The sequence below is a fragment of the Salmo salar genome, chromosome 13 (assembly GCF_965601325.2).
Source record: "Salmo salar chromosome 13, fSalSal1, whole genome shotgun sequence".
In the NCBI taxonomy this organism is placed as follows: domain Eukaryota; kingdom Metazoa; phylum Chordata; class Actinopteri; order Salmoniformes; family Salmonidae; genus Salmo; species Salmo salar.
Genome location: NC_138303.1, coordinates 6,960,930 through 6,987,871, shown reverse-complemented (window position 1 = coordinate 6,987,871; position 26,942 = coordinate 6,960,930). Strand labels below are relative to the sequence as shown.

General features: G+C 49.3%; 1 protein-coding gene across 1 annotated transcript in view; it reads left to right on the top strand.

The window, feature by feature from the left end:
- Positions 1-26,942, top strand: part of LOC106594785 (IQ motif and SEC7 domain-containing protein 1) — a 148,510-nt gene that overhangs the window by 81,261 nt on the left and 40,307 nt on the right. The window contains exons 9-13 of the mRNA XM_045692827.2: positions 305-430; positions 1,261-1,360; positions 3,233-3,394; positions 4,082-4,270; positions 7,534-7,583. Coding sequence (XP_045548783.2) covers positions 305-430; positions 1,261-1,360; positions 3,233-3,394; positions 4,082-4,270; positions 7,534-7,583 — 627 coding nt within the window. The remainder of the gene's footprint in view (positions 1-304; positions 431-1,260; positions 1,361-3,232; positions 3,395-4,081; positions 4,271-7,533; positions 7,584-26,942) is intronic.

Here is a 26,942-nt window from a genome sequence, read left to right as displayed (position 1 = left end):
CCATACTGTAGGTAGGAGATATACCCATGGTTAGTGGGGAAAGCCCCATACTGTAGGTAGAAGATATACCCATGGTTAGTGGGGAAAGCCCCATACTGTAAATATAATATATACCCATGGTTAGTGTGGAAAGCCCCATAATGTAAATAGAATATATACCCATGGTTAGTGTGGGAAAAAACCCAAACTGTAGGTAGACACAAATTTTGCCTGATATAAAGTCGGCTTCTGTAAACATTTCTGCTTAATTGTATATTTGAGCTGGTAAACCTGAACTGCAAACTAACCTCTCTGTGTTATGTAGGTGCTCTCGCTGTCCCATCGCAGATTGGTGTGTTGCTGTCAGCTGTACGAGGTGCCTGAGCCTAACAAAAACCAAAGGACTGGAGTCCACCAGAGAGAAGTCTTCCTCTTCAACGACCTGCTCGTGGTAAGACTCACCTGTGAGCCATCGAGAGAGAGAGAGAGAGAGAGAGAGAGAGAGAGAGAGAGAGAGAGAGAGAGAGAGAGAGAGAGAGAGAGAGAGAGAGAGAGAGAGAGAGAGAGAGAGAGAGAGAGAGAGAGAGAGAGAGGAGAGAGAGAGAGAGAGAGAGAGAGAGAGAGAGAGAGAGAGAGAGAGAGAGAGAGAGAGAGAGAGAGAGAGAGAGAGAGAGGAGAGAGAGAGAGAGAGAGAGAGAGAGAGTTTTGTTAATGCTGAGAACAGAATGTACACTATATGTTTTAAAGCAACATTCTTAGAATGTTCTCTGAACGTTACGAATATTTTCTATATTTTATTTTATTTTTATGGACTGTTTTCTTAACGGTCTCTGAAAACGATTTGAAAACATGACTTTAAATACAACCATGAGAAAACCTGTAGGAAATGTTATGCTGAAGTACTGAAATTCCCATGTTGTTTTCTTAACGTTCTCTGAAAACAATTTGAGAACATTCTCAATTTCAAACCAGTTGGAGAACGTCCCCGGAACATTGTTTTAAATTAAATGTAACTATGTTTGACAAAAGGAAAAGTTCTGTTAAAGTAATGAAATTAAAAAAAGACAATAACATCATGTTCCTTAAATGTGCTGAGAACGTTCCCAAAACCTTGCAACTATCCTGCACCATTCCTAGAACGTTGTGGGAAAGGTTGTACACAAAAATAACCATAGGAAAACCACGCTCTTACCAAGCTCTAAGAAACATATGGTTCTCAGAACGTTATGTGCTAGCTGGGGTCATAAACAAACATGTTTTTTCCCCTCTTCTCCGCTACAGGTAACCAAAATCTTCCAGAAGAAGAAGACCTCTGTGACATACAGCTTCAGACAGTCCTTCCCCCTGGTCGAAATGCAGGTCCACATGTTCCAGAACCAATGTAAGTGTAAGTGTGTGTGTGTGTGTGTGTGTGTGTGTGTGTGTGTGTGTGTGTGTGTGTGTGTGTAAGTACTGAGCTATATCCAGATTCTCCACCCTTCTCCCAACTTCACAGTGTGTCATGGATTTTAAATCATAGGATTGGTGTAAACATTAGCTGGAGGTAATTTCACCATTGTTAATAATATCCATGACAGAAAGTGTTCAAGTGCACACTATGGGAGAAGGGTGCAGAATGGGGAGGCAGTATGTGTCTCTCCGGCCATCTGTCTCTCCATCTGTCCCTCTCTAACCCTAACTAACTAACTAACTAACTATCTATCTATCTATCTATCTGTCTATCTGTCTGTCTGTCTGTCTGTCTGTCTGTCTGTCTGTCTGTCTGTCTGTCTGTCTGTCTGTCTGTCTGTCTGTCTGTCTGTCTGTCTGTCTGTCATCTGTCTGTCATCTGTCTATCTATCTATCAGTCTGTATCTCTCTCTCTCTCTCTCTCTCTCTCTCTCTCTCTCTCTCTCTCTCTCTCTCTCTGTCTCTCTCTCTCTCTCTCTCTCTCTCTCTCTCTCTCTCTCTCTCTCTCTGTCTCTCTGTCTCTCTCTCTCTGTCTCTCTCTCTCTCTCTGTCTCTCTCTCTCTCTCTCTGTCTCTCTCTCTCCCTCTCTCTCTGTCTCTCTCTCTCCCTCTCTGCTATAAATACATCACCGTATCTATTCTCTGATCACATCGCAGAGGAGGCCATTTTAAACCTTTGTCCTGTTTAATGATAGTTCTCCCTCGATAATGACAATTACATTTGTATCTATTTCTTTCATTTTTGTACATAACATGACGTTTATTTTTGAGACAACTCTGGTTGCATTCTCACCACTATAACATAACTACATTATAGTTTGTAAATTACAACCATATGATTGGGGAATTGGATGGTTAGTTGTATGTGGGTGTTTGTGTGAAGACACCTCCTCTCTGGTGAAGACTGTAATTGATTCCCAAATGGCCCTCCTCTCTGGTGAAGACCTGTAATTGATTCCCAAATGGCCCTCCTCTCTGGTGAAGACTGTAATTGATTCCCAAATGGCCCTCCTCTCTGGTGAAGACTGTAATTGATTCCCAAATGGCCCTCCTCTCTGGTGATAGACTGTAATTGATTCCCAAATGGCCCTCCTCTCTGGTGAAGACTGTAATTGATTCCCAAATGGCCCTCCTCTCTGGTGAAGACTGTAATTGATTCCCAAATGGCCCTCCTCTCTGGTGAAGACTGTAATTGATTCCCAAATGGCCCTCCTCTCTGGTGAAGACTGTAATTGAGTCCCAAATGGCCTTCCTCTCTGGTGAAGACTGTAATTGAGTCCCAATTGGCCCTCCTCTCTGGTGAAGACTGTAATTGATTCCCAAATGGCCCTCCTCTCTGGTGAAGACTGTAATTGATTCCCAAATGGCCCTCCTCTCTGGTGAAGACTGTAATTGATTCCCAAATGGCCCTCCTCTCTGGTGAAGACTGTAATTGATTCCCAAATGGCCCTCCTCTCTGGTGAAGACTGTAATTGAGTCCCAAATGGCCTTCCTCTCTGGTGAAGACTGTAATTGGGTCCCAAATGGTCCTCCTCTCTGGTGAAGACTGTAATTGAGTCCCAAATGGCCCTCCTCTCTGGTGAAGACTGTAATTGATTCCCAAATGGCCCTCCTCTCTGGTGAAGACTGTAATTGGGTCCCAAATGGTCCTCCTCTCTAGTGAAGACTGTAATTGAGTCCCAAATGGCCCTCCTCTTTCCCTAGTGTGGTGCACTACCTCTGACCAGAGCCCTATGAGATGTACACTGTGTCTGTATTACTGTACAGTATGTGTTGTGGTAACACGTCTCCTCTCTCCACTGCAGACTACCCCCACGGTATCCGTCTGACATCAGCCAACCCTGGCGGGGAGAGAAAAGTTCTGATCGTGTTTAACGCTCCGAGAGAGCAGGACAGAACACGTTTCACCTCCGACCTGAGAGAGAGCATCGCTGAGGTGCAGGAGATGGAGAAATACAGAGTGGAGTGTGAGTAAACTATTACAGAGCTATATAGAATACTGTATTATTCCATAGGGGAATACAACAGAATAGTTTAATATACAACTAATGTGATAACCGTGTACCTTTTAAAGCAATGTAATCCCTAATGTGATTACATATACCTTTTAAAGCAAAGTCATCCTTTCCCACTCTTATTCTCTACTCACTTCTTGCTCTCTTCTCTCGTTCTCTCTCGGGCGCCCTCTTCCTCACCCTCCTCCTCTCTTTCTCTTCTCTCTTTCTCTCTCTCGCCCTCTTCCCCACCCTCCCTGCTCTCTCTCCTCTCCTCTCCTCTCTCACCCTCCTCCTCCTCTCTGTCTCTCTCTTTTCTCTCTCTCTCTCTGTTGCCCTCTTCCTCACCTTCCTCCTCTCTCTCTCTCTTTACTCTCTCTCTCTCGCGCCCTCTTCCTCACCTTCCTCCTCTCTCTCTCTCTCTCACTTTACTCTCTCTCTCTCGCCCTCTTCCTCACCCTCCTCCACTCTCTCTCTCTCTCTCACTCTTATCTCTTCCTCTCTCTCACCCTCTTACCCCTCCTCCTCCTCTCTGTCTCTCTCTTTTCTCTCTCTCTCTCTCTGTCGCCCTCTTCCTCACCTTCCTCCTCTCTTTCCCTTTCTCCACTTTGCTCCCTCCCTACTCCCCACTGTTCCCCCTCTCCTCCTCCCTCTTTACAGCGGAGTTGGAGAAGCAGAAAGGAGTGATGAGGCCTGTTGCTGCTGGGTCTGACGGTGGTAGTCCCAGCGGCGGCGTGAAGGCGGTGAACGGCACTCTGGGTAGGCCCAGTCTGGACGACAGCTATGCCTCTGCAGACGGACTCAAACGTACAGCGCTCAGCTCATCACTGAGAGACCTATCAGAAACAGGTATGTACACACGCGCACACACGCACACACACACACACACACACACACACACACACACACACACACACACACACACACACACACACACCACACACACACACACACACACACACACACACACACACACACACACACACGACAGACATACTGGACACCAGACCTGGGTCAAATACTTGTGTGAAATACTTTATAACATGTAGGCCTACAGTAGATAGCCTAGTGGTTAAAGCGTTGGGTCAGTAACCCGAAAGGTGGCTAGATCGAATCCCCGAGCTGACAAGGTAAAAATCTGTCGTTCTGCCCCTGAACAAGGCAGTTAACCCACTGTTCCTAGGCTGTCATTGTAAATAAGAATTTGTTCTTAACTGACTTGCCTAGTTAAATAAAATTCTTATAAATATAACCTTATCAAAAGCAACCTTACGTATCGCTTTTCACTGGCAGTTTTGTGTAATTACGCTCACTTCACTTCTTAAATATATCTGTCATACAGACATCTAAAATGTTGAATATCTTGTCTGTCATACGTTCAGAGAAGAAGTCAGCAGAGTGCTCGACATGTTGAAACAAAGTGATTTGAAACAAACCGTTTGCAACAGACCAGTGATTCGGCAGAGCACTGTACAGACATTCTGACTGAAGGTCAGAGCCAAGGCCTGCTGAGTTGTGAGGGAGTGAAATGGTAATTATAGATCAGGTCGTGCTCCACAGAAAGAGAGAGATGGCACAGTGCTAAAGGAGCTGTTTTTGCGGCAGGTTGACTTTTATTGGGGATGAGTCTGGTCCTTGAGGCAGAAATGAGCGAATTTCCGTTAGATGGGCCAGTTGTTAATAAAGTCAAAATTGGCTATATGAATGACGAATGGCAATTTATTTTTCGTGTCAAAATGCCAGTTGGCAACCCATCCCTTATGGGATTCATTTTTACATTTAGGTCATTTAGCAGACGCTCTTATCCAGAGCGACTTACAGTAGTGAATGCATACATTTCAATTCATACATTTTACACCAAGTCATTATCTGTGTTTTAGTCTGGTTGATCCTGAGTCTCCATCTTTTACACAAAGTCATTATCTGTGTTTTAGTCTGGTTGATCCTGAGTCTCCATCTTTTACACCAAGTCATTATCTGTGTTTTAGTCTGGTTGATCCTGAGTCTCCACCTTCTACACCAAGTCATTATCTGTGTTTTAGTCTTGTTGATTACGAGTCTCCATCTTTTACACCAAGTTATTATCTGTGTTTTAGTCTGGTTGAGTCTCCATCTTCTACACCAAGTCATTATCTGTGTTTTAGTCTGGTTGAGTCTCCATCTTTTACACCAAGTCATTATCTGTGTTTTAGTCTGGTTGATCCTGAGTCTCCATCTTTTACACAAAGTCATTATCTGTGTTTTAGTCTGGTTGATCCTGAGTCTCCAACTTTTAAACCAAGTCATTATCTGTGTTTTAGTCTGGTTGATCCTGAGTCTCCACCTTCTACACCAAGTCATTATCTGTGTTTTAGTCTTGTTGATTACGAGTCTCCATCTTTTACACCAAGTTATTATCTGTGTTTTAGTCTGGTTGAGTCTCCATCTTCTATACCAAGTCATTATCTGTGTTTTAGTCTGGTTGATCCTGAGTCTCCATCTTTTACACAAAGTCATTATCTGTGTTTTAGTCTGGTTGATCCTGAGTCTCCATCTTTTACACCAAGTCATTATCTGTGTTTTTGTCTGGTTAATCATGGGTCTCCATTTTCTACACCAAGTCATTATCTGTGTTTTTGTCTGGTTAATCATGGGTCTCCATCTTTTACACCAACAGACTGGACATAATAACATGTTCTGCAGGTCTTGTTCAGTTTCTGTCATCTAAATAATATAATCAGCATATAAACGGATACTTAGCATGTCATCATCTTATCTTACTCCAATATTTAACCGTTTAATTATTTTGCCAAATCGTTTATAAACATAGCAAACAGTCAGTGAAAAGGCGTCTCCGTGTTTTACACCCGAGGGTGTTGTAAACCAATCTGTACGATATTCATTAAAGTTTCCCATCAACCCCTGTCTTTAACAAACTATAGGCTAAAATATCCTTATTTACAAAATGAAAAGCTTTCTGGAAATCAATCGAACATGATTTGTGAAATCTATTTCTGATTATTGTACAGACCGAAAGACTGACTATATTGTAAAAATGTATTAAAACAAACAACTATTGAAAGTTAGGCATTAGGGTTAGCAGTGTAAAATCTGATTTTATGACTTTCTGTCCACACTGCAGAGTTGCCTCCAGAACAACATTCATAATGAAAAACATTAACCTGCGTTATGCACCGTGTGGTGCTCAGTATCCACCTGCTGTCCCAACTGGAAAACTGTAGTTATCCACCTGCTGTCCCAACTGGAAAACTGTAGTTATCCACCTGCTGTCCCAACTGGAAAACTGTAGTTATCCACCTGCTGTCCCAACTGGAAAACTGTAGTTATCCAACTGCTGTCCCAACTGGAAAACTGTAGTTATCCACCTGCTGTCCCAATAGGAGAACTGTAGTTATCCACCTGCTGTCCCAACTGGAAAACTGTAGTTATCCACCTGCTGTCCCAATAGGAGAACTGTAGTTATCCACCTGCTGTCCCAACTGGAAAACTGTAGTTATCCACCTGCTGTCCCAACTGGAAAACTGTAGTTATCCACCTGCTGTCCCAATAGGAGAACTGTAGTTATCCACCTGCTGTCCCAACTGGAGAACTGTAGTTATCCACCTGCTGTCCCAATAGGAGAACTGTAGTTATCCGCCTGCTGTCCCAATAGGAGAACTGTAGTTATCCACCTGCTGTCCCAACTGGAGAACTGTAGTTATCCACCTGCTGTCCCAACAGGAGACCTGTAGTTATCCACCTGCTGTCCCAATAGGAGAACTGTAGTTATCCACCTGCTGTCCCAACAGGAGAACTGTAGTTATCCACCTGCTGTCCCAATAGGAGAACTGTAGTTATCCACCTGCTGTCCCAATAGGAGAACTGTAGTTATCCACCTGCTGTCCCAATAGGAGACCTGTAGTTATCCACCTGCTGTCCCAACTGGAGAACTGTAGTTATCCACCTGCTGTCCCAATAGGAGAACTGTAGTTATCCACCTGCTGTCCCAATAGGAGACCTGTAGTTTAGAGAGAAATAGTCCACATGAGAATCTCAGTGTTCATTGATTTATCAACAATGCCGTCTCCATGACAACGCAACATATGTCTTTTGTTCTTCCTTGCTGGGTGCAGGAAAGCGGGGCCGCCGGACCAGTGTTGGCTCCCTGGACAGTACTATGGAAGTAAGTCTGCATCTCTGATATATAAGGGGGGGGGGGGGGGGGGTCAGTGATGGTATGCTAGTCTGACATAGACGGGGGGGGTCAGTGTTGGTATGCTAGTCTGATATAGAGGGGGGGGGTCAGTGTTGGTATGCTACTCTGATATAGAGGGGGGTTCAGTGTTGGTATGCTAGTCTGATATAGAGGAGACAGGAGGGGGGGTCAGTGTTGGTATGCTAGTCTGATATAGAGGGGGGGGGTCAGTGTTGGTATGCTAGTCTGATATAGAGGGGGGGTCAGTGATGGTATGCTAGTCTGATATAGAGGGTGGGTCAGTGTTGGTATGCTAGTCTGATATAGAGGGGGGGGTCAGTGTTGGTATGCTAGTCTGATATAGAGGGGGGGGTCAGTGTTGGTATGCTAGTCTGATATAGAGGGGGGGTCAGTGTTGGTATGCTAGTCTGATATAGAGGGGGGGTCAGTGTTGGTATGCTAGTCTGATATGGGGGGGTCAGTGTTGGTATGCTAGTCTGATATAGAGGAGGGGGGGGTCAGTGTTGGTATGCTAGTCTGATATAGGGGGGGGGGTTCAGTGTTGGAATGCTAGTCTGATATGGGGGGGGGTCAGTGTTGGTATGCTAGTCTGATATAAAGGAGGGGGGGTCAGTGTTGGTATGCTAGTCTGATATAGAGGGGGGGGTCAGTGTTGGTATGCTAGTCTGATATAGAGGGGGGGGGGGGTCAGTGTTGGTATGCTAGTCTGATATAGAGGGGGGGTCAGTGCTGGTATGCTAGTCTGATATAGGGGGGGGGGGTCAGTGTTGGTATGCTAGTCTGATATAGAGGGGGAGGGGGGGGTCAGTGCAGGGTATGCTAATCTGATATAGGGGGGGTCAGTGTTGGTATGCTAGTCTGTTATGGGGGGGGTCAGTGTTGGTATGCTAGTCTGATATAGAGGAGGGGGGGTCAGTGTTGGTATGCTAGTCTGATATAGAGGGGGGGTCAGTGTTGGTATGCTAGTCTGATATAGAGGGGGGGGGGTCAGTGTTGGTATGCTAGTCTGATATAGAGGAGACAGGAGGGGGGGTCAGTGCTGGTATGCTAGTCTGATATAGGGGGGGGGTCAGTGTTGGTATGCTAGTCTGATATAGAGGGGGAGGGGGGGGGGTCAGTGCAGGGTATGCTAATCTGATATAGGGGGGGTCAGTGTTGGTATGCTAGTCTGATATAGAGGGGGGGTCAGTGTTGGTATGCTAGTCTGATATAGAGGGGACAGGAGGGGGGGTCAGTGCTGGTATGCTAGTCTGATATAGAGGGGGGGTCAGTGTTGGTATGCTAGTCTGATATAGAGGGGGAGGGGGGCCAGTGCTGGTATGCTAGTCTGATATGGGGGGGGGGGGGTCAGTGTTGGTATGCTAGTCTGATATAGAGGGGGGTCAGTGTTGGTATGCTAGTCTGATATAGAGGGGGGGGGGGCAGTGTTGGTATGCTAGTCTGATATAGAGGGGGGGGGGTCAGTGTTGGTATGCTAGTCTGATATAGAGGGGACAGGAGGGGGGGTCAGTGTTGGTATGCTAGTCTGATATAGAGGGGGGTTAGTGTTGGTATGCTAGTCTGATATAGAGGGAGGGGGTCTGTGTTGGTATGCTAGTCTGATATAGAGGGGGGGTCAGTGTTGGTATGCTAGTCTGATATAGAGGAGACAGGAGGGGGGGGTCAGTGTTGGTATGCTAGTCTGATATAGAGGGGGGGTCAGTGTTGGTATGCTAGTCTGATATAGGTGGGGTCAGTGTTGGAATGCTAGTCTGATATAGAGGGAGGGGGGTCAGTGTTGGTATGCTAGTCTGATATAGAGGGGGGGGTCAGTATTGGTATGCTAGTCTGATATAGAGGGGGGGGTCGGTGTTGGTATGCTAGTCTGATATGGGGGGGGGTCATTGTTGGTATGCTAGTCTGATATAGTGGAGGGGGGGTTAGTGTTGGTATGCTAGTCTGATATAGAGGGGGGGGGGGGGTCAGTGTTGGAATGCTAGTCTGACATAGAGGGGGGGGTCAGTGTTGGTATGCTAGTCTGATATAGAGGGGGGGTCAGTGTTGGTATGCTAGTCTGATATAGAGGGGGGGGTCAGTGTTGGTATGCTAGTCTGATATAGAGGGGGGGGGTCAGTGCTGGTATGCTAGTCTGATATAGAGGGGACAGGAGGGGCGGTCAGTGCTGGTATGCTACTCTGATATAGGGGGGGTCAGTGTTGGTATGCTTGTCAAATATAGAGGGGGGTCAGTGTTGGTATGCTAGTCTGATATAGAGGGGGGGTCAGTGTTGGTATGCTAGTCTGATATAGGGGGGGGTCAGTGTTGGTATGCTAGTCTGATATAGAGGGGGGGTCAGTGTTGGTATGCTAGTCTGATATAGGGGGGGTCAGTGTTGGTATGCTAGTCTGATATAGAGGGAGGGTCAGTGTTGGTATGCAAGTCTGATATAGGGGGGGGGGGGGTCAGTGTTGCTATGCTAGTCTGATATAGAGGGGACAGGATGGGGGGTCAGTGTTGGTATGCTAGTCTGATATAGAGGGGGGGGGGTCAGTGTTGGTATGCTAGTCTGATATAGAGGGGGGTGTCAGTGTTGGTATGCTAGTCTGATATAGAGGGAGGGGGGTCAATGTTGGTATGCTAGTATGATATAGAGGGAGGGGGGTCAGTGTTGGTATGCTAGTCTGATATAGAGGGGGGGGGTCAGTGTTGGTAAGCTAGTCTGATATAGAGGGGGGTCAGTGTTGGTATGCTAGTCTGATATAGAGGGGGGGGGGGTTAGTGTTGGTATGCTAGTCTGATATAGAGGGGGGGTCAGTGTTGGTATGCTAGTCTGATATAGAGGGGGGGTCAGTGTTGGTATGCTAGTCTGATATAGGGGGGGTCAGTGTTGGTATGCTAGTCTGATATAGAGGGGGGGTCAGTGTTGGTATGCTAGTCTGATATAGGGGGGGTCAGTGTTCGTATGCTAGTCTGATATAGAGGGAGGGGGGTCCGTGTTGGTATGCTAGTCTGATATAGAGGGGGGGGTGGGTCAGTGTTGGTAAGCTAGTCTGATATAGAGGGGGGTCAGTGTTGGTATGCTAGTCTGATATAGAGGGGGGGGGGTTAGTGTTGGTATGCTAGTCTGATATAGAGGGGGGGGGGGGTCAGTGTTGGTATGCTAGTCTGATATAGAGGGGGGGTCAGTGTTGGTATGCTAGTCTGATATAGAGGGGGGGGGTTCAGTGTTGGTATGCTAGTCTGATATAGAGGGGGGGTCAGTGCTGGTATGCTAGTCTGATATAGAGGGGTGGTCAGTGTTGGTATGCTAGTCTGATATGGGGGGGTCAGTGTTGGTATGCTAGTCTGATATAGAGGAGGGGGGGTCAGTGTTGGTATGCTAGTCTGATATAGAGGGGGGGTCAGTGTTGGTATGCTAGTCTGATATAGAGGGGGGGGTCAGTGTTGGTATGCTAGTCTGATATAGAGGAGACAGGGGGGGGGTCAGTGCTGGTATGCTAGTCTGAAATAGGGGGGGGGGGGGGGTCAGTGTTGGTATGCTAGTCTGATATAGAGGGGAAGGGGGGGGTCATTGCAGGGTATGCTATTCTGATATAGAGGGGACAGGAGGGGGGGGTCAGTGCTGGTATGCTAGTATGATATAGAGGGGACAGGAGGGGTGGTCAGTGCTGGTATGCTAGTCTGATATAGGGGGGGGGTCAGTGTTGGTATGCTAGTCTGGTATAGAGGGGGAGGGGGGGTCAGTGCAGGGTATGCTAATCTGATATAGGGGGGGGGTCAGTGTTGGTATGCTAGTCTGATATAGAGGGGGGGTCAGTGTTGGTATGCTAGTCTGATATAGAGGGGACAGGAGGGGGGGTCAGTGCTGGTATGCTAGTCTGATATAGAGGGGGGGTCAGTGTTGGTATGCTGGTCTGATATAGAGGGGGAGGGGGGGCAAGTGCTGGTATGCTAGTCTGATATGGGGGGGGGGGGGGGTCAGTGTTGGTATGCTAGTCTGATATATAGAGGGGTCAGTGTTGGTATGCTAGTCTGATATAGAGGGGGGGCAGTGTTGGTATGCTAGTCTGATATAGAGGGGGGGTCAGTGTTGGTATGCTAGTCTGATATAGAGGGGACAGGAGGGGGGGTCAGTGTTGGTATGCTAGTCTGATATAGAGGGGGGGTTAGTGTTGGTATGCTAGTCTGATATAGAGGGAGGGGGTCTGTGTTGGTATGCTAGTCTGATATAGAGGGGGGGTCAGTGTTGGTATGCTAGTCTGATATAGAAGGGACAGGAGGGGGGGTCAGTGTTGGTATGCAAGTCTGATATAGAGGGGGGGGTTAGTGTTGGTATGCTAGTCTGATATAGAGGGGGGGTCTGTGTTGGTATGCTAGTCTGATATAGAGTGGGGGTCAGTGTTGGTATGCTAGTCTGATATAGAAGGGACAGGAGGGGGGGTCAGTGTTGGTATGCTAGTCTGATATAGAGGGGGGGGTCAGTGTTGGTATGCTAGTCTGATATAGGGGGGGTCAGTGTTGGAATGCTAGTCTGATATAGAGGGAGGGGGGGTCAGTGTTGGCATGCTAGTCTGATATAGAGGGGGGGGGGTCAGTATTGGTATGCTAGTCTGATATAGAGGGGGGGGGTCAGTGTTGGTATGCTAGTCTGATATGGGGGGGGTCAGTGTTGGTATGCTAGTCTGATATAGTGGAGGGGGGGTTAGTGTTGGTATGCTAGTCTGATATAGAGTGGGGGGTCAGTGTTGGTATGCTAGTCTGATATAGAGGGGGGGTCAGTGTTGGTATGCTAGTCTGATATAGAGGAGACAGGAGGGGGGGTCAGTGCTGGTATGCTAGTCTGATATAGGGGGGGGGGTCAGTGTTGGTATGCTAGTCTGATATAGAAGGGGAGGGGGGGGTCAGTGCTGGTATGGTAGTCTGATATAGAGGGGACAGGAGGGGGGGGTCTGTACTGGTATGCTAGTCTGATATGGGGGGGTCAGTGTTGGTATGCTAGTCTGATATAGAGGAGACAGGAGGGGGGGGTCAGTGCTGGTATGCTAGTCTGATATAGGGGGGGGGGGTCAGTGTTGGTATGCTAGTCTGATATAGAAGGGGAGGGGGGGGTCAGTGCTGGTATGGTAGTCTGATATAGAGGGGACAGGAGGGGGGGGGTCTGTACTGGTATGCTAGTCTGATATGGGGGGGTCAGTGTTGGTATGCTAGTCTGATATAGAGGGGGGGGTCAGTGCTGGTATGCTAGTCTGATATAGGGGGGGTCAGTGTTGGTATGCTTGTCAAATACAGAGGGGGGTCAGTGTTGGTATGCTAGTCTGATATAGAGGGGGGGTCAGTGTTGGTATGCTAGTCTGATATAGGGGGGGTCAGTGTTGGTATGCTAGTCTGATATAGAGGGGGGGTCAGTGTTGGTATGCTAGTCTGATATAGGGGGGGTCAGTGTTGGTATGCTAGTCTGATATAGAGGGAGGGTCAGTGTTGGTATGCTAGTCTGATATAGGGGGGGGGGGTCAGTGTTGGTATGCTAGTCTGATATAGAGGGGACAGGATGGGGGGTCAGTATTGGTATGCTAGTCTGATATAGATGGGGGGGTCAGTGTTGGTATGCAGTCTGATATAGAGGGGGGTGTCAGTGTTGGTATGCTAGTCTGATATAGAGGGGTGTTCAGTGTTGGTATGCTAGTCTGATATAGAGGGGGGGTCAGTGCTGGTATGCTAGTCTGATATAGAGGGGGGGGGTCAGTGTTGGTAAGCTAGTCTCATATAGAGGGGGGTCAGTGTTGGTAGGCTAGTCTGATATAGAGGGGGGGTTAGTGTTGGTATGCTAGTCTGATATAGAGGGGGGGGGTCAGTGTTGGTATGCTAGTCTGATATAGAGGGGTGTTCAGTGTTGGTATGCTAGTCTGATATAGAGGGGGGGTCAGTGCTGGTATGCTAGTCTGATATAGGGGGGGGGGTCAGTGCAGGGTATGCTAATCTGATACAGGTAGGGTCAGTGTTGGTATGCTAGTCTGATATGGGGGGGTCAGTGTTGGTATGCTAGTCTGATATAGAGGAGGGGGGGTCAGTATTGGTATGCTAGTCTGATATAGAGGGGGGGGGGTCAGTGTTGGTATGCTAGTCTGATATAGAGGAGAAAGGAGGGGGTGGTCAGTGCTGGTATGCTAGTCTGAAATAGGGGGGGGGGTCAGTGTTGGTATGCTAGTCTGATATAGAGGGGGAGGGGGGGGTCATTGCAGGGTATGCTAATCTGATATAGAGGGGACAGGAGAGGGGGTCAGTGCTGGTATGCTAGTCTGATATAGAGGGGACAGGAGGGGGGGTCAGTGCTGGTATGCTAGTCTGATATAGAGGGGGGGGGTCAGTGTTGGTATGCTAGTCTGATATAGAAGGGGGGGGGGTCAGTGTTGGTATGCTAGTCTGATATAGAGGGGGGGTCAGTGTTGGTATGCTAGTCTGATATAGAGGGGGGTCAGTGTTGGTATGCTAGTCTGATATAGAGGGGGGGGGTCAGTGTTGGTATGCTAGTCTGATATAGAGGGAGGGTCAGTGTTGGTATGCTAGTCTGATATAGAGGGGGGGTCAGTGTTGGTATGCTAGTCTGATATAGAGGAGACAGGGGGGGGGGTCAGTGCTGGTATGCTAGTCTGAAATAGGGGGGGGTCAGTGTTGGTATGCTAGTCTCATATAGAGGGGAAGGGGGGGGTCATTGCAGGGTATGCTATTCTGATATAGAGGGGACAGGAGGGGGGGTCAGTGCTGGTATGCTAGTATGATATAGATTGGACAGGAGGGGGGGTCAGTGCTGGTATGCTAGTCTGATATAGGGGGGGGGGGTCAGTGTTGGTATGCTAGTCTGGTATAGAGGGGGAGGGGGGGTCAGTGCAGGGTATGCTAATCTGATATAGGGGGGGGTCAGTGTTGGTATGCTAGTCTGATATAGAGGGAGGGTCAGTGTTGGTATGCAAGTCTGATATAGGGGGGGGTCAGTGTTGGTATGCCAGTCTGATATAGAGGGGGGGGGGTTAGTGTTGGTATGCTAGTCTGATATAGAGGGGGGGGGTCAGTGTTGGTAAGCTAGTCTGATATAGAGGGGGGTCATTGTTGGTATGCTAGTCTGATATAGAGGGGGGGGGTTAGTGTTGGTATGCTAGTCTGATATAGAGGGGGGGGGGGGGGTCAGTGTTGGTATGCTAGTCTGATATAGAGGGGGGGTCAGTGTTGGTATGCTAGTCTGATATAGAGGGGGGGGGTCAGTGTTGGTATGCTAGTCTGATATAGAGGGGGGGTCAGTGCTGGTATGCTAGTCTGATATAGAGGGGGGGGGTCAGTGTTGGTATGCTAGTCTGATATGGGGGGGTCAGTGTTGGTATGCTAGTCTGATATAGAGGAGGGGGGGTCAGTGTTGGTATGCTAGTCTGATATAGAGGGGGGGTCAGTGTTGGTATGCTAGTCTGATATAGAGGGGGGGTCAGTGTTGGTATGCTAGTCTGATATAGAGGAGACAGGGGGGGGGTCAGTGCTGGTATGCTAGTCTGAAATAGGGGGGGGGGGGGTCAGTGTTGGTATGCTAGTCTCATATAGAGGGGAAGGGGGGGGTCATTGCAGGGTATGCTATTCTGATATAGAGGGGACAGGAGGGGGGGTCAGTGCTGGTATGCTAGTATGATATAGAGGGGACAGAAGGGGGGGTCAGTGCTGGTATGCTAGTCTGATATAGGGGGGGGTCAGTGTTGGTATGCTAGTCTGGTATAGAGGGGGAGGGGGGGTCAGTGCAGGGTATGCTAATCTGATATAGGGGGGGGGTCAGTGTTGGTATGCTAGTCTGATATAGAGGGGGGGTCAGTGGTGGTATGCTAGTCTGATATAGAGGGGACAGGAGGGGGGGTCAGTGCTGGTATGCTAGTCTGATATAGAGGGGGGGTCAGTGTTGGTATGCTGGTCTGATATAGAGGGGGAGGGGGGCAAGTGCTGGTATGCTAGTCTGATATGGGGGGGGTCAGTGTTGGTATGCTAGTCTGATATAGAGGGGGGGCAGTGTTGGTATGCTAGTCTGATATAGAGGGGGGGCAGTGTTGGTATGCTAGTCTGATATAGAGGGGGGGTCAGTGTTGGTATGCTAGTCTGATATAGAGGGGACAGGAGGGGGGGTCAGTGTTGGTATGCTAGTCTGATATAGAGGGGGGGGTCAGTGTTGGTATGCTAGTCTGATATAGAGGGAGGGGGTCTGTGTTGGTATGCTAGTCTGATATAGAGGGGGGGTCAGTGTTGGTATGCTAGTCTGATATAGAAGGGACAGGAGGGGGTTCAGTGTTGGTATGCAAGTCTGATATAGAGGGGGGGTTAGTGTTGGTATGCTAGTCTGATATAGTGGGGGGGTCTGTGTTGGTATGCTAGTCTGGTATAGAGGGGGGGTCAGTGTTGGTATGCTAGTCTGATATAGAAGGGACAGGAGGGGGGGTCAGTGTTAGTATGCTAGTCTGATATAGAGGGGGGGGTCAGTGTTGGTATGCTAATCTGATATAGAGGGAGGGGGGTCAGTGTTGGTATGCTAGTCTGATATAGTGGGTGTCAGTGTTGGTATGCTAGTCTGATATAGAGGAGACAGGAGGGGGGGGTCAGTGTTGGTATGTTAGTCTGATATAGAGGGGGGGTCAGTGTTGGTATGCTAGTCTGATATAGGGGGGTCAGTGTTGGAATGCTAGTCTGATATAGAGGGAGGGGGGGTCAGTGTTGGTATGCTAGTCTGATATAGAGGGGGGAGGGGTCAGTATTGGTATGCTAGTCTGATATAGAGGGGGGGGGTCAGTGTTGGTATGCTAGTCTGATATAGGGGGGGGTCAGTGTTGGTATGCTAGTCTGATATAGTGGAGGGGGGGTTAGTGTTGGTATGCTAGTCTGATATAGAGGGGGGGGTCAGTGTTGGAATGCTAGTCTGACATAGAGGGGGGGGTCAGTGTTGGTATGCTAGTCTGATATAGAGGGGGGGTCAGTGTTGGTATGCTAGTCTGATATAGAGGAGACAGGAGGGGGGGTCAGAGCTGGTATGCTAGTCTGATATGGGGGGGGGGTCAGTGTTGGTATGCTAGTCTGATATAGAGGGGGAGGGGGGGTCAGTGCTGGTATGGTAGTCTGATATAGAGGGGACAGGAGGGGGGGGGTCTGTACTGGTATGCTAGTCTGATATGGGGGGTCAGTGTTGGTATGCTAGTCTGATATAGAGGGGGGGGTCAGTGCTGGTATGCTAGTCTGATATAGGGGGGGTCAGTGTTTGTATGCTTGTCAAATACAGAGGGGGGTCAGTGTTGGTATGCTAGTCTGATATAGAGGGGGGGTCAGTGTTGGTATGCTAGTCTGATATAGGGGGGGTCAGTGTTGGTATGCTAGTCTGATATAGAGGGGGGGTCAGTGTTGGTATGCTAGTCTGATATAGGGGGGGTCAGTGTTGGTATGCTAGTCTGATATAGAGGGAGGGTCAGTGTTGGTATGCTAGTCTGATATAGGGGGGGGGGGGGGTCAGTGTTGGTATGCTAGTCTGATATAGAGGGGACAGGATGGGGGGTCAGTGTTGGTATGCTAGTCTGATATAGATGGGGGGGGGGGTCAGTGTTGGTATGCAGTCTGATATAGAGGGGGGTGTCAGTGTTGGTATGCTAGTCTGATATAGAGGGAGGGGGGGTCAATGTTGGTATGCTAGTATGATATAGAGGGAGGGGGGTCAGTGTTGGTATGCTAGTCTGATATAGAGGGGGGGGTCAGTGTTGGTAAGCTAGTCTCATATAGAGGGGGGTCAGTGTTGGTATGCTAGTCTGATATAGTGGGGGGGTTAGTGTTGGTATGCTAGTCTGATATAGAGGGGGGGGGGGGTCAGTGTTGGTATGCTAGTCTGATATAGAGGGGTGGTCAGTGTTGGTATGCTAGTCTGATATAGAGGGGGGGTCAGTGCTGGTATGCTAGTCTGATATAGGGGGGGGGTCAGTGCAGGGTATGCTAATCTGATACAGGTAGGGTCAGTGTTGGTATGCTAGTCTGATATGGGGGGGGTCAGTGTTGGTATGCTAGTCTGATATAGAGGAGGGGGGGTCAGTATTGGTATGCTAGTCTGATATAGAGGGGGGGTCAGTGTTGGTATGCTAGTCTGATATAGAGGGGGGGTCAGTGTTGGTATGCTAGTCTGATATAGAGGAGACAGGGGGGGGGTCAGTGCTGGTATGCTAGTCTGAAATAGGGGGGGGGGGGGGTCAGTGTTGGTATGCTAGTCTCATATAGAGGGGAAGGGGGTGGTCAATGCAGGGTATGCTATTCTGATATAGAGGGGACAGGAGGGGGGGTCAGTGCTGGTATGCTAGTATGATATAGAGGGGACAGGAGGGGGGGTCAGTGCTGGTATGCTAGTCTGATATAGGGGGGGGGTCAGTGTTGGTATGCTAGTCTGGTATAGAGGGGGAGGGGGGGTCAGTGCAGGGTATGCTAATCTGATATAGGGGGGGGGTCAGTGTTGGTATGCTAGTCTGATATAGAGGGGGGGTCAGTGGTGGTATGCTAGTCTGATATAGAGGGGACAGGAGGGGGGGTCAGTGCTGGTATGCTAGTCTGATATAGAGGGGGGGTCAGTGTTGGTATGCTGGTCTGATATAGAGGGGGAGGGGGGGCAAGTGCTGGTATGCTAGTCTGATATGGGGGGGGTCAGTGTTGGTATGCTAGTCTGATATAGAGGGGGGGCAGTGTTGGTATGCTAGTCTGATATAGAGGGGGGGCAGTGTTGGTATGCTAGTCTGATATAGAGGGGGGGTCAGTGTTGGTATGCTAGTCTGATATAGAGGGGACAGGAGGGGGGGTCAGTGTTGGTATGCTAGTCTGATATAGAGGGGGGGTTAGTGTTGGTATGCTAGTCTGATATAGAGGGAGGGGGTCTGTGTTGGTATGCTAGTCTGATATAGAGGGGGGGTCAGTGTTGGTATGCTAGTCTGATATAGAAGGGACAGGAGGGGGTTCAGTGTTGGTATGCAAGTCTGATATAGAGGGGGGGTTAGTGTTGGTATGCTAGTCTGATATAGTGGGGGGGTCTGTGTTGGTATGCTAGTCTGGTATAGAGGGGGGGTCAGTGTTGGTATGCTAGTCTGATATAGAAGGGACAGGAGGGGGGGTCAGTGTTAGTATGCTAGTCTGATATAGAGGGGGGGTCAGTGTTGGTATGCTAGTCTGATATAGAGGGAGGGGGGTCAGTGTTGGTATGCTAGTCTGATATAGTGGGGGTAAGTGTTGGTATGCTAGTCTGATATAGAGGGGGTGTCAGTGTTGGTATGCTAGTCTGATATAGAGGAGACAGGAGGGGGGGGTCAGTGTTGGTATGCTAGTCTGATATAGAGGGGGGGTCAGTGTTGGTATGCTAGTCTGATATAGGGGGGGGGTCAGTGTTTGTATGCTTGTCAAATACAGAGGGGGGTCAGTGTTGGTATGCTAGTCTGATATAGAGGGGGGGTCATTGTTGGTATGCTAGTCTGATATAGGGGGGGTCAGTGTTGGTATGCTAGTCTGATATAGAGGGGGGGTCAGTGTTGGTATGCTAGTCTGATATAGGGGGGGTCAGTGTTGGTATGCTAGTCTGATATAGAGGGAGGGTCAGTGTTGGTATGCTAGTCTGATATAGGGGGGGGGGGTCAGTGTTGGTATGCTAGTCTGATATAGAGGGGACAGGATGGGGGGTCAGTGTTGGTATGCTAGTCTGATATAGATGGGGGGGGGGGGTCAGTGTTGGTATGCAGTCTGATATAGAGGGGGGTGTCAGTGTTGGTATGCTAGTCTGATATAGAGGGAGGGGGGGTCAATGTTGGTATGCTAGTATGATATAGAGGGAGGGGGGTCAGTGTTGGTATGCTAGTCTGATATAGAGGGGGGGGGTCAGTGTTGGTAAGCTAGTCTCATATAGAGGGGGGTCAGTGTTGGTATGCTAGTCTGATATAGAGGGGGGGTTAGTGTTGGTATGCTAGTCTGATATAGAGGGGGGGGGGTCAGTGTTGGTATGCTAGTCTGATATAGAGGGGTGGTCAGTGTTGGTATGCTAGTCTGATATAGAGGGGGGGTCAGTGCTGGTATGCTAGTCTGATATAGGGGGGGGGGTCAGTGCAGGGTATGCTAATCTGATACAGGTAGGGTCAGTGTTGGTATGCTAGTCTGATATGGGGGGGTCAGTGTTGGTATGCTAGTCTGATATAGAGGAGGGGGGGTCAGTATTGGTATGCTAGTCTGATATAGAGGGGGGGTCAGTGTTGGTATGCTAGTCTGATATAGAGGGGGGGTCAGTGTTGGTATGCTAGTCTGATATAGAGGAGAAAGGAGGGGGGGGTCAGTGCTGGTATGCTAGTCTGAAATAGGGGGGGGGGGTCAGTGTTGGTATGCTAGTCTTATATAGAGGGGGAGGGGGGGGTCATTGCAGGGTATGCTAATCTGATATAGAGGGGACAGGAGAGGGGGTCAGTGCTGGTATGCTAGTCTGATATAGAGGGGACAGGAAGGGGGGTCAGTGCTGTTATGCTAGTCTGATATAGAGGGGGGGGTCAGTGTTGGTATGCTAGTCTGATATAGAGGGGGGGGGTCAGTGTTGGTATGCTAGTCTGATATAGAGGGGGGGTAAGTGTTGGTATGCGAGTCTGATATAGAGGGGGGTCAGTGTTGGTATGCTAGTCTGATATAGAGGGGGGGGGGTCAGTGTTGGTATGCTAGTCTGATATAGAGGGGGGGTCAGTGTTGGTATGCTAGTCTGATATAGAGGGGACAGGAGGGGGGGTCAGTGTTGGTATGCTAGTCTGATGTAGAGGGGGGGGTTAGTGTTGGTATGCTAGTCTGATATAGAGGGGGGGGTCTGTGTTATTATGCTAGTCTGATATAGAGGGGGGGGTCAGTGTTGGTATGCTAGTCTGATATAGAAGGGACAGGAAGGGGGTCAGTGTTGGTATGCTAGTCTGATATAGAGGGGGGGTCAGTGTTGGTATGCTAGTCTGATATAGAAGGGACAGGAAGGGGGTCAGTGTTGGTATGCAAGTCTGATATAGAGGGGGTGTTAGTTTTGGTATGCTAGTCTGATATAGAGGGGGGGGTCTGTGTTGGTATGCTAGTCTGATATAGAGGGGGGGTCAGTGTTGGTATGCTAGTCTGATATAGAAGGGACAGGGGGGGGTCAGTGTTGGTATGCTAGTCTGATATAGAGGGGGGGGGTCAGTGTTGGTATGCTAGTCTGATATAGAGGGAGGGGTGTCAGTGTTGGTATGCTAGTCTGATATAGTGGGGGGTAAGTGTTGGTATGCTAGTCTGATATAGAGGGGGGGTCAGTGTTGGTATGCTAGTCTGATATAGAGGAGACAGGAGGGGGGGTCAGTGTTGGTATGCTAGTCTGATATAGAGGGGGGGTCAGTGTTGGTATGCTAGTCTGATATAGAGGGGGGGTCAGTGTTGGTATGCTAGTCTGATATAGAGGAGAAAGGAGGGGGGGGTCAGTGCTGGTATGCTAGTCTGAAATAGGGGGGGGGGGTCAGTGTTGGTATGCTAGTCTTATATAGAGGGGGAGGGGGGGGGTCATTGCAGGGTATGCTAATCTGATATAGAGGGGACAGGAGAGGGGGTCAGTGCTGGTATGCTAGTCTGATATAGAGGGGGGGGTCAGTGTTGGTATGCTAGTCTGATATAGAGGGGGGGGGGGGTCAGTGTTGGTATGCTAGTCTGATATAGAGGGGGGTCAGTGTTGGTATGCTAGTCTGATATAGAGGGGGGGTCAGTGTTGGTATGCTAGTCTGATATAGAGGGGGGGTCAGTGTTGGTATGCTAGTCTGATATAGAGGGGACAGGAGGGGGGTCAGTGTTGGTATGCTAGTCTGATGTAGAGGGGGGGTTAGTGTTGGTATGCTAGTCTGATATAGAGGGGGGGGGTCTGTGTTATTATGCTAGTCTGATATAGAGGGGGGGTCAGTGTTGGTATGCTAGTCTGATATAGAAGGGACAGGAAGGGGGTCAGTGTTGGTATGCTAGTCTGATATAGAGGGGGGGTCAGTGTTGGTATGCTAGTCTGATATAGAAGGGACAGGAAGGGGGTCAGTGTTGGTATGCAAGTCTGATATAGAGGGGGTGTTAGTGTTGGTATGCTAGTCTGATATAGAGGGGGGGGGTCTGTGTTGGTATGCTAGTCTGATATAGAGGGGGGGTCAGTGTTGGTATGCTAGTCTGATATAGAAGGGACAGGGGGGGGGTCAGTGTTGGTATACTAGTCTGATATACGGGGGGGGGTCAGTGTTGGTATGCTAGTCTGATATAGAGGAAGGGGTGTCAGTGTTGGTATGCTAGTCTGATATAGAGGAGACAGGAGGGGGGGTCAGTGTTGTATGCTAGTCTGATATAGAGGGGGGGTCAGTCTTGGTATGCTAGTCTAATATAGAGGGGGGGTCAGTGTTGGTATGCTAGTCTGAAATAGAGGGGGGTCAGTGTTGGTATGCTAGTCTGATATAGAGGGGGGGTCAGTGTTGGTATGCTAGTCTGATATAGGGGGGGTCAGTGTTGGAATGCTAGTCTGATATAGAGGGAGGGGGGGTCAGTGTTGGTATGCTAGTCTGATATAGAGGGGGGGGTCAGTATTGGTATGCTAGTCTGATATAGAGGGGGGGTCAGTGTTGGTATGCTAGTCTGATATAGGGGGGGGGGTCAGTGTTGGTATGCTAGTCTGATATAGTGGAGGGGGGTCAGTGTTGGTATGCTAGTCTGATATAGAGGGGGGGGGATCAGTGTTGGAATGCTAGTCTGATATAGAGGGGGGGTCAGTGTTGGTATGCTAGTCTGATATAGAGGGGGGGGGGTCAGTGTTGGTATGCTAGTCTGATATAGAGGAGACAGGAGGGGGGGGTCAGTGCTGGTATGCTAGTGTGATATAGGGGGGGGTCAGTGTTGGTATGCTAGTCTGATATAGAGGGGGAGGGGGGGGGTCAGTGCTGGTATGGTAGTCTGATATAGAGGGGACAGGAGGGGGGGGGGTCAGTACTGGTATGCTAGTCTGATATGGGGGGGTCAGTGTTGGTATGCTAGTCTGATATAGAGGGGGGGTCAGTGCTGGTATGCTAGTCTGATATAGAGGGGACAGGAGGGGGGGTCAGTGCTGGTATGCTAGTCTGATATAGGGGGGGTCAGTGTTGGTATTCTAGTCAAATATAGAGGGGGGTGAGTGTTGGTATGCTAGTCTGATATAGAGGGGGGGTCAGTGTTGGTATGCTAGTCTGATATAGGGGGGGTCAGTGTTGGTATGCTAGTCTGATATAGAGGGGGGGTCAGTGTTGGTATGCTAGTCTGACATAGGGGGGGTCAGTGTTGGTATGCTAGTCTGATATAGAGGGAGGGTCAGTGTTGGTATGCTAGTCTGATATAGAGGGGACAGGATGGGGGGTCAGTGTTGGTATGCTAGTCTGATATAGATGGGGGGGGGGTCAGTGTTGGTATGCAGTCTGATATAGAGGGGGGTGTCAGTGTTGGTATGCTAGTCTGATATAGAGGGAGGGGGGGTCAATGTTGGTATGATAGTATGATATAGAGGGAGGGGGGTCAGTGTTGGTATGCTAGTCTGATATAGAGGGGGGGGTCAGTGTTGGTAAGCTAGTCTCATATAGAGGGGGGTCAGTGTTGGTATGCTAGTCTGATATAGAGGGGGGGTTAGTGTTGGTATGCTAGTCTGATATAGAGGGGGGGGGGGTCAGTGTTGGTATGCTAGTCTGATATAGAGGGGTGGTCAGTGTTGGTATGCTAGTCTGATATAGAGGGGGGGTCAGTGCTGGTATGCTAGTCTGATATAGGGGGGGGGGGGTCAGTGCAGGGTATGCTAATCTGATACAGGTAGGGTCAGTGTTGGTATGCTAGTCTGATATGGGGGGGTCAGTGTTGGTATGCTAGTCTGATATAGAGGAGGGGGGGTCAGTATTGGTATGCTAGTCTGATATAGAGGGGGGGTCAGTGTTGGTATGCTAGTCTGATATAGAGGGGGGGTCAGTGTTGGTATGCTAGTCTGATATAGAGGAGAAAGGAGGGGGGGGTCAGTGCTGGTATGCTAGTCTGAAATAGGGGGGGGGGGTCAGTGTTGGTATGCTAGTCTTATATAGAGGGGGAGGGGGGGGTCATTGCAGGGTATGCTAATCTGATATAGAGGGGACAGGAGAGGGGGTCAGTGCTGGTATGCTAGTCTGATATAGAGGGGACAGGAAGGGGGGTCAGTGCTGTTATGCTAGTCTGATATAGAGGGGGGGGTCAGTGTTGGTATGCTAGTCTGATATAGAGGGGGGGGGTCAGTGTTGGTATGCTAGTCTGATATAGAGGGGGGGTCAGTGTTGGTATGCTAGTCTGATATAGAGGGGGGTCAGTGTTGGTATGCTAGTCTGATATAGAGGGGGGGGGGGTCAGTGTTGGTATGCTAGTCTGATATAGAGGGGGGGTCAGTGTTGGTATGCTAGTCTGATATAGAGGGGACAGGAGGGGGGGTCAGTGTTGGTATGCTAGTCTGATGTAGAGGGGGGGGTTAGTGTTGGTATGCTAGTCTGATATAGAGGGGGGGGTCTGTGTTATTATGCTAGTCTGATATAGAGGGGGGGGTCAGTGTTGGTATGCTAGTCTGATATAGAAGGGACAGGAAGGGGGTCAGTGTTGGTATGCTAGTCTGATATAGAGGGGGGGTCAGTGTTGGTATGCTAGTCTGATATAGAAGGGACAGGAAGGGGGTCAGTGTTGGTATGCAAGTCTGATATAGAGGGGGTGTTAGTTTTGGTATGCTAGTCTGATATAGAGGGGGGGGTCTGTTTTGGTATGCTAGTCTGATATAGAGGGGGGGGTCAGTGTTGGTATGCTAGTCTGATATAGAAGGGACAGGGGGGGGGTCAGTGTTGGTATGCTAGTCTGATATAGAGGGGGGGGGTCAGTGTTGGTATGCTAGTCTGATATAGAGGGAGGGGTGTCAGTGTTGGTATGCTAGTCTGATATAGTGGGGGGTAAGTGTTGGTATGCTAGTCTGATATAGAGGGGGGGTCAGTGTTGGTATGCTAGTCTGATATAGAGGAGACAGGAGGGGGGGTCAGTGTTGGTATGCTAGTCTGATATAGAGGGGGGGTCAGTGTTGGTATGCTAGTCTGATATAGAGGGGGGGTCAGTGTTGGTATGCTAGTCTGATATAGAGGAGAAAGGAGGGGGGGGGTCAGTGCTGGTATGCTAGTCTGAAATAGGGGGGGGGGTCAGTGTTGGTATGCTAGTCTTATATAGAGGGGGAGGGGGGGGGTCATTGCAGGGTATGCTAATCTGATATAGAGGGGACAGGAGAGGGGGTCAGTGCTGGTATGCTAGTCTGATATAGAGGGGGGGGTCAGTGTTGGTATGCTAGTCTGATATAGAGGGGGGGGGGGTCAGTGTTGGTATGCTAGTCTGATATAGAGGGGGGTCAGTGTTGGTATGCTAGTCTGATATAGAGGGGGGGTCAGTGTTGGTATGCTAGTCTGATATAGAGGGGGGGTCAGTGTTGGTATGCTAGTCTGATATAGAGGGGACAGGAGGGGGGTCAGTGTTGGTATGCTAGTCTGATGTAGAGGGGGGGTTAGTGTTGGTATGCTAGTCTGATATAGAGGGGGGGGGTCTGTGTTATTATGCTAGTCTGATATAGAGGGGGGGTCAGTGTTGGTATGCTAGTCTGATATAGAAGGGACAGGAAGGGGGTCAGTGTTGGTATGCTAGTCTGATATAGAGGGGGGGTCAGTGTTGGTATGCTAGTCTGATATAGAAGGGACAGGAAGGGGGTCAGTGTTGGTATGCAAGTCTGATATAGAGGGGGTGTTAGTGTTGGTATGCTAGTCTGATATAGAGGGGGGGGGTCTGTGTTGGTATGCTAGTCTGATATAGAGGGGGGGTCAGTGTTGGTATGCTAGTCTGATATAGAAGGGACAGGGGGGGGTCAGTGTTGGTATACTAGTCTGATATAGAGGGGGGGGGTCAGTGTTGGTATGCTAGTCTGATATAGAGGGAGGGGTGTCAGTGTTGGTATGCTAGTCTGATATAGTGGGGGGTAAGTGTTGGTATGCTAGTCTGATATAGAGGGGGGGTCAGTGTTGGTATGCTAGTCTGATATAGAGGAGACAGGAGGGGGGGTCAGTGTTGGTATGCTAGTCTGATATAGAGGGGGGGTCAGTCTTGGTATGCTAGTCTAATATAGAGGGGGGGTCAGTGTTAGTATGCTAGTCTGAAATAGAGGGGGGTCAGTGTTGGTATGCTAGTCTGATATAGAGGGGGGGTCAGTGTTGGTATGCTAGTCTGATATAGGGGGGGGTCAGTGTTGGAATGCTAGTCTGATATAGAGGGAGGGGGGGTCAGTGTTGGTATGCTAGTCTGATATAGAGGGGGGGGTCAGTATTGGTATGCTAGTCTGATATAGAGGGGGGGTCAGTGTTGGTATGCTAGTCTGATATAGGGGGGGGGGGGTCAGTGTTGGTATGCTAGTCTGATATAGTGGAGGGGGGTCAGTGTTGGTATGCTAGTCTGATATAGAGGGGGGGGGATCAGTGTTGGAATGCTAGTCTGATATAGAGGGGGGGTCAGTGTTGGTATGCTAGTCTGATATAGAGGGGGGGGGGTCAGTGTTGGTATGCTAGTCTGATATAGAGGAGACAGGAGGGGGGGTCAGTGCTGGTATGCTAGTGTGATATAGGGGGGGGTCAGTGTTGGTATGCTAGTCTGATATAGAGGGGGAGGGGGGGGTCAGTGCTGGTATGGTAGTCTGATATAGAGGGGACAGGAGGGGGGGGGTCAGTACTGGTATGCTAGTCTGATATGGGGGGGTCAGTGTTGGTATGCTAGTCTGATATAGAGGGGGGGTCAGTGCTGGTATGCTAGTCTGATATAGAGGGGACAGGAGGGGGGGTCAGTGCTGGTATGCTAGTCTGATATAGGGGGGGTCAGTGTTGGTATTCTAGTCAAATATAGAGGGGGGTCAGTGTTGGTATGCTAGTCTGATATAGAGGGGGGGTCAGTGTTGGTATGCTAGTCTGATATAGGGGGGGTCAGTGTTGGTATGCTAGTCTGATATAGAGGGGGGGTCAGTGTTGGTATGCTAGTCTGACATAGGGGGGGTCAGTGTTGGTATGCTAGTCTGATATAGAGGGAGGGTCAGTGTTGGTATGCTAGTCTGATATGGGGGGGTCAGTGTTGGTATGCTAGTCTGATATAGAGGGGACAGGATGGGGGGTCAGTGTTGGTATGCTAGTCTGATATAGAGGGGGGGGGTCAGTGTTGGTATGCTAGTCTGATATAGAGGGGGGTGTCAGTGTTGGTATGCTAGTCTGATATAGA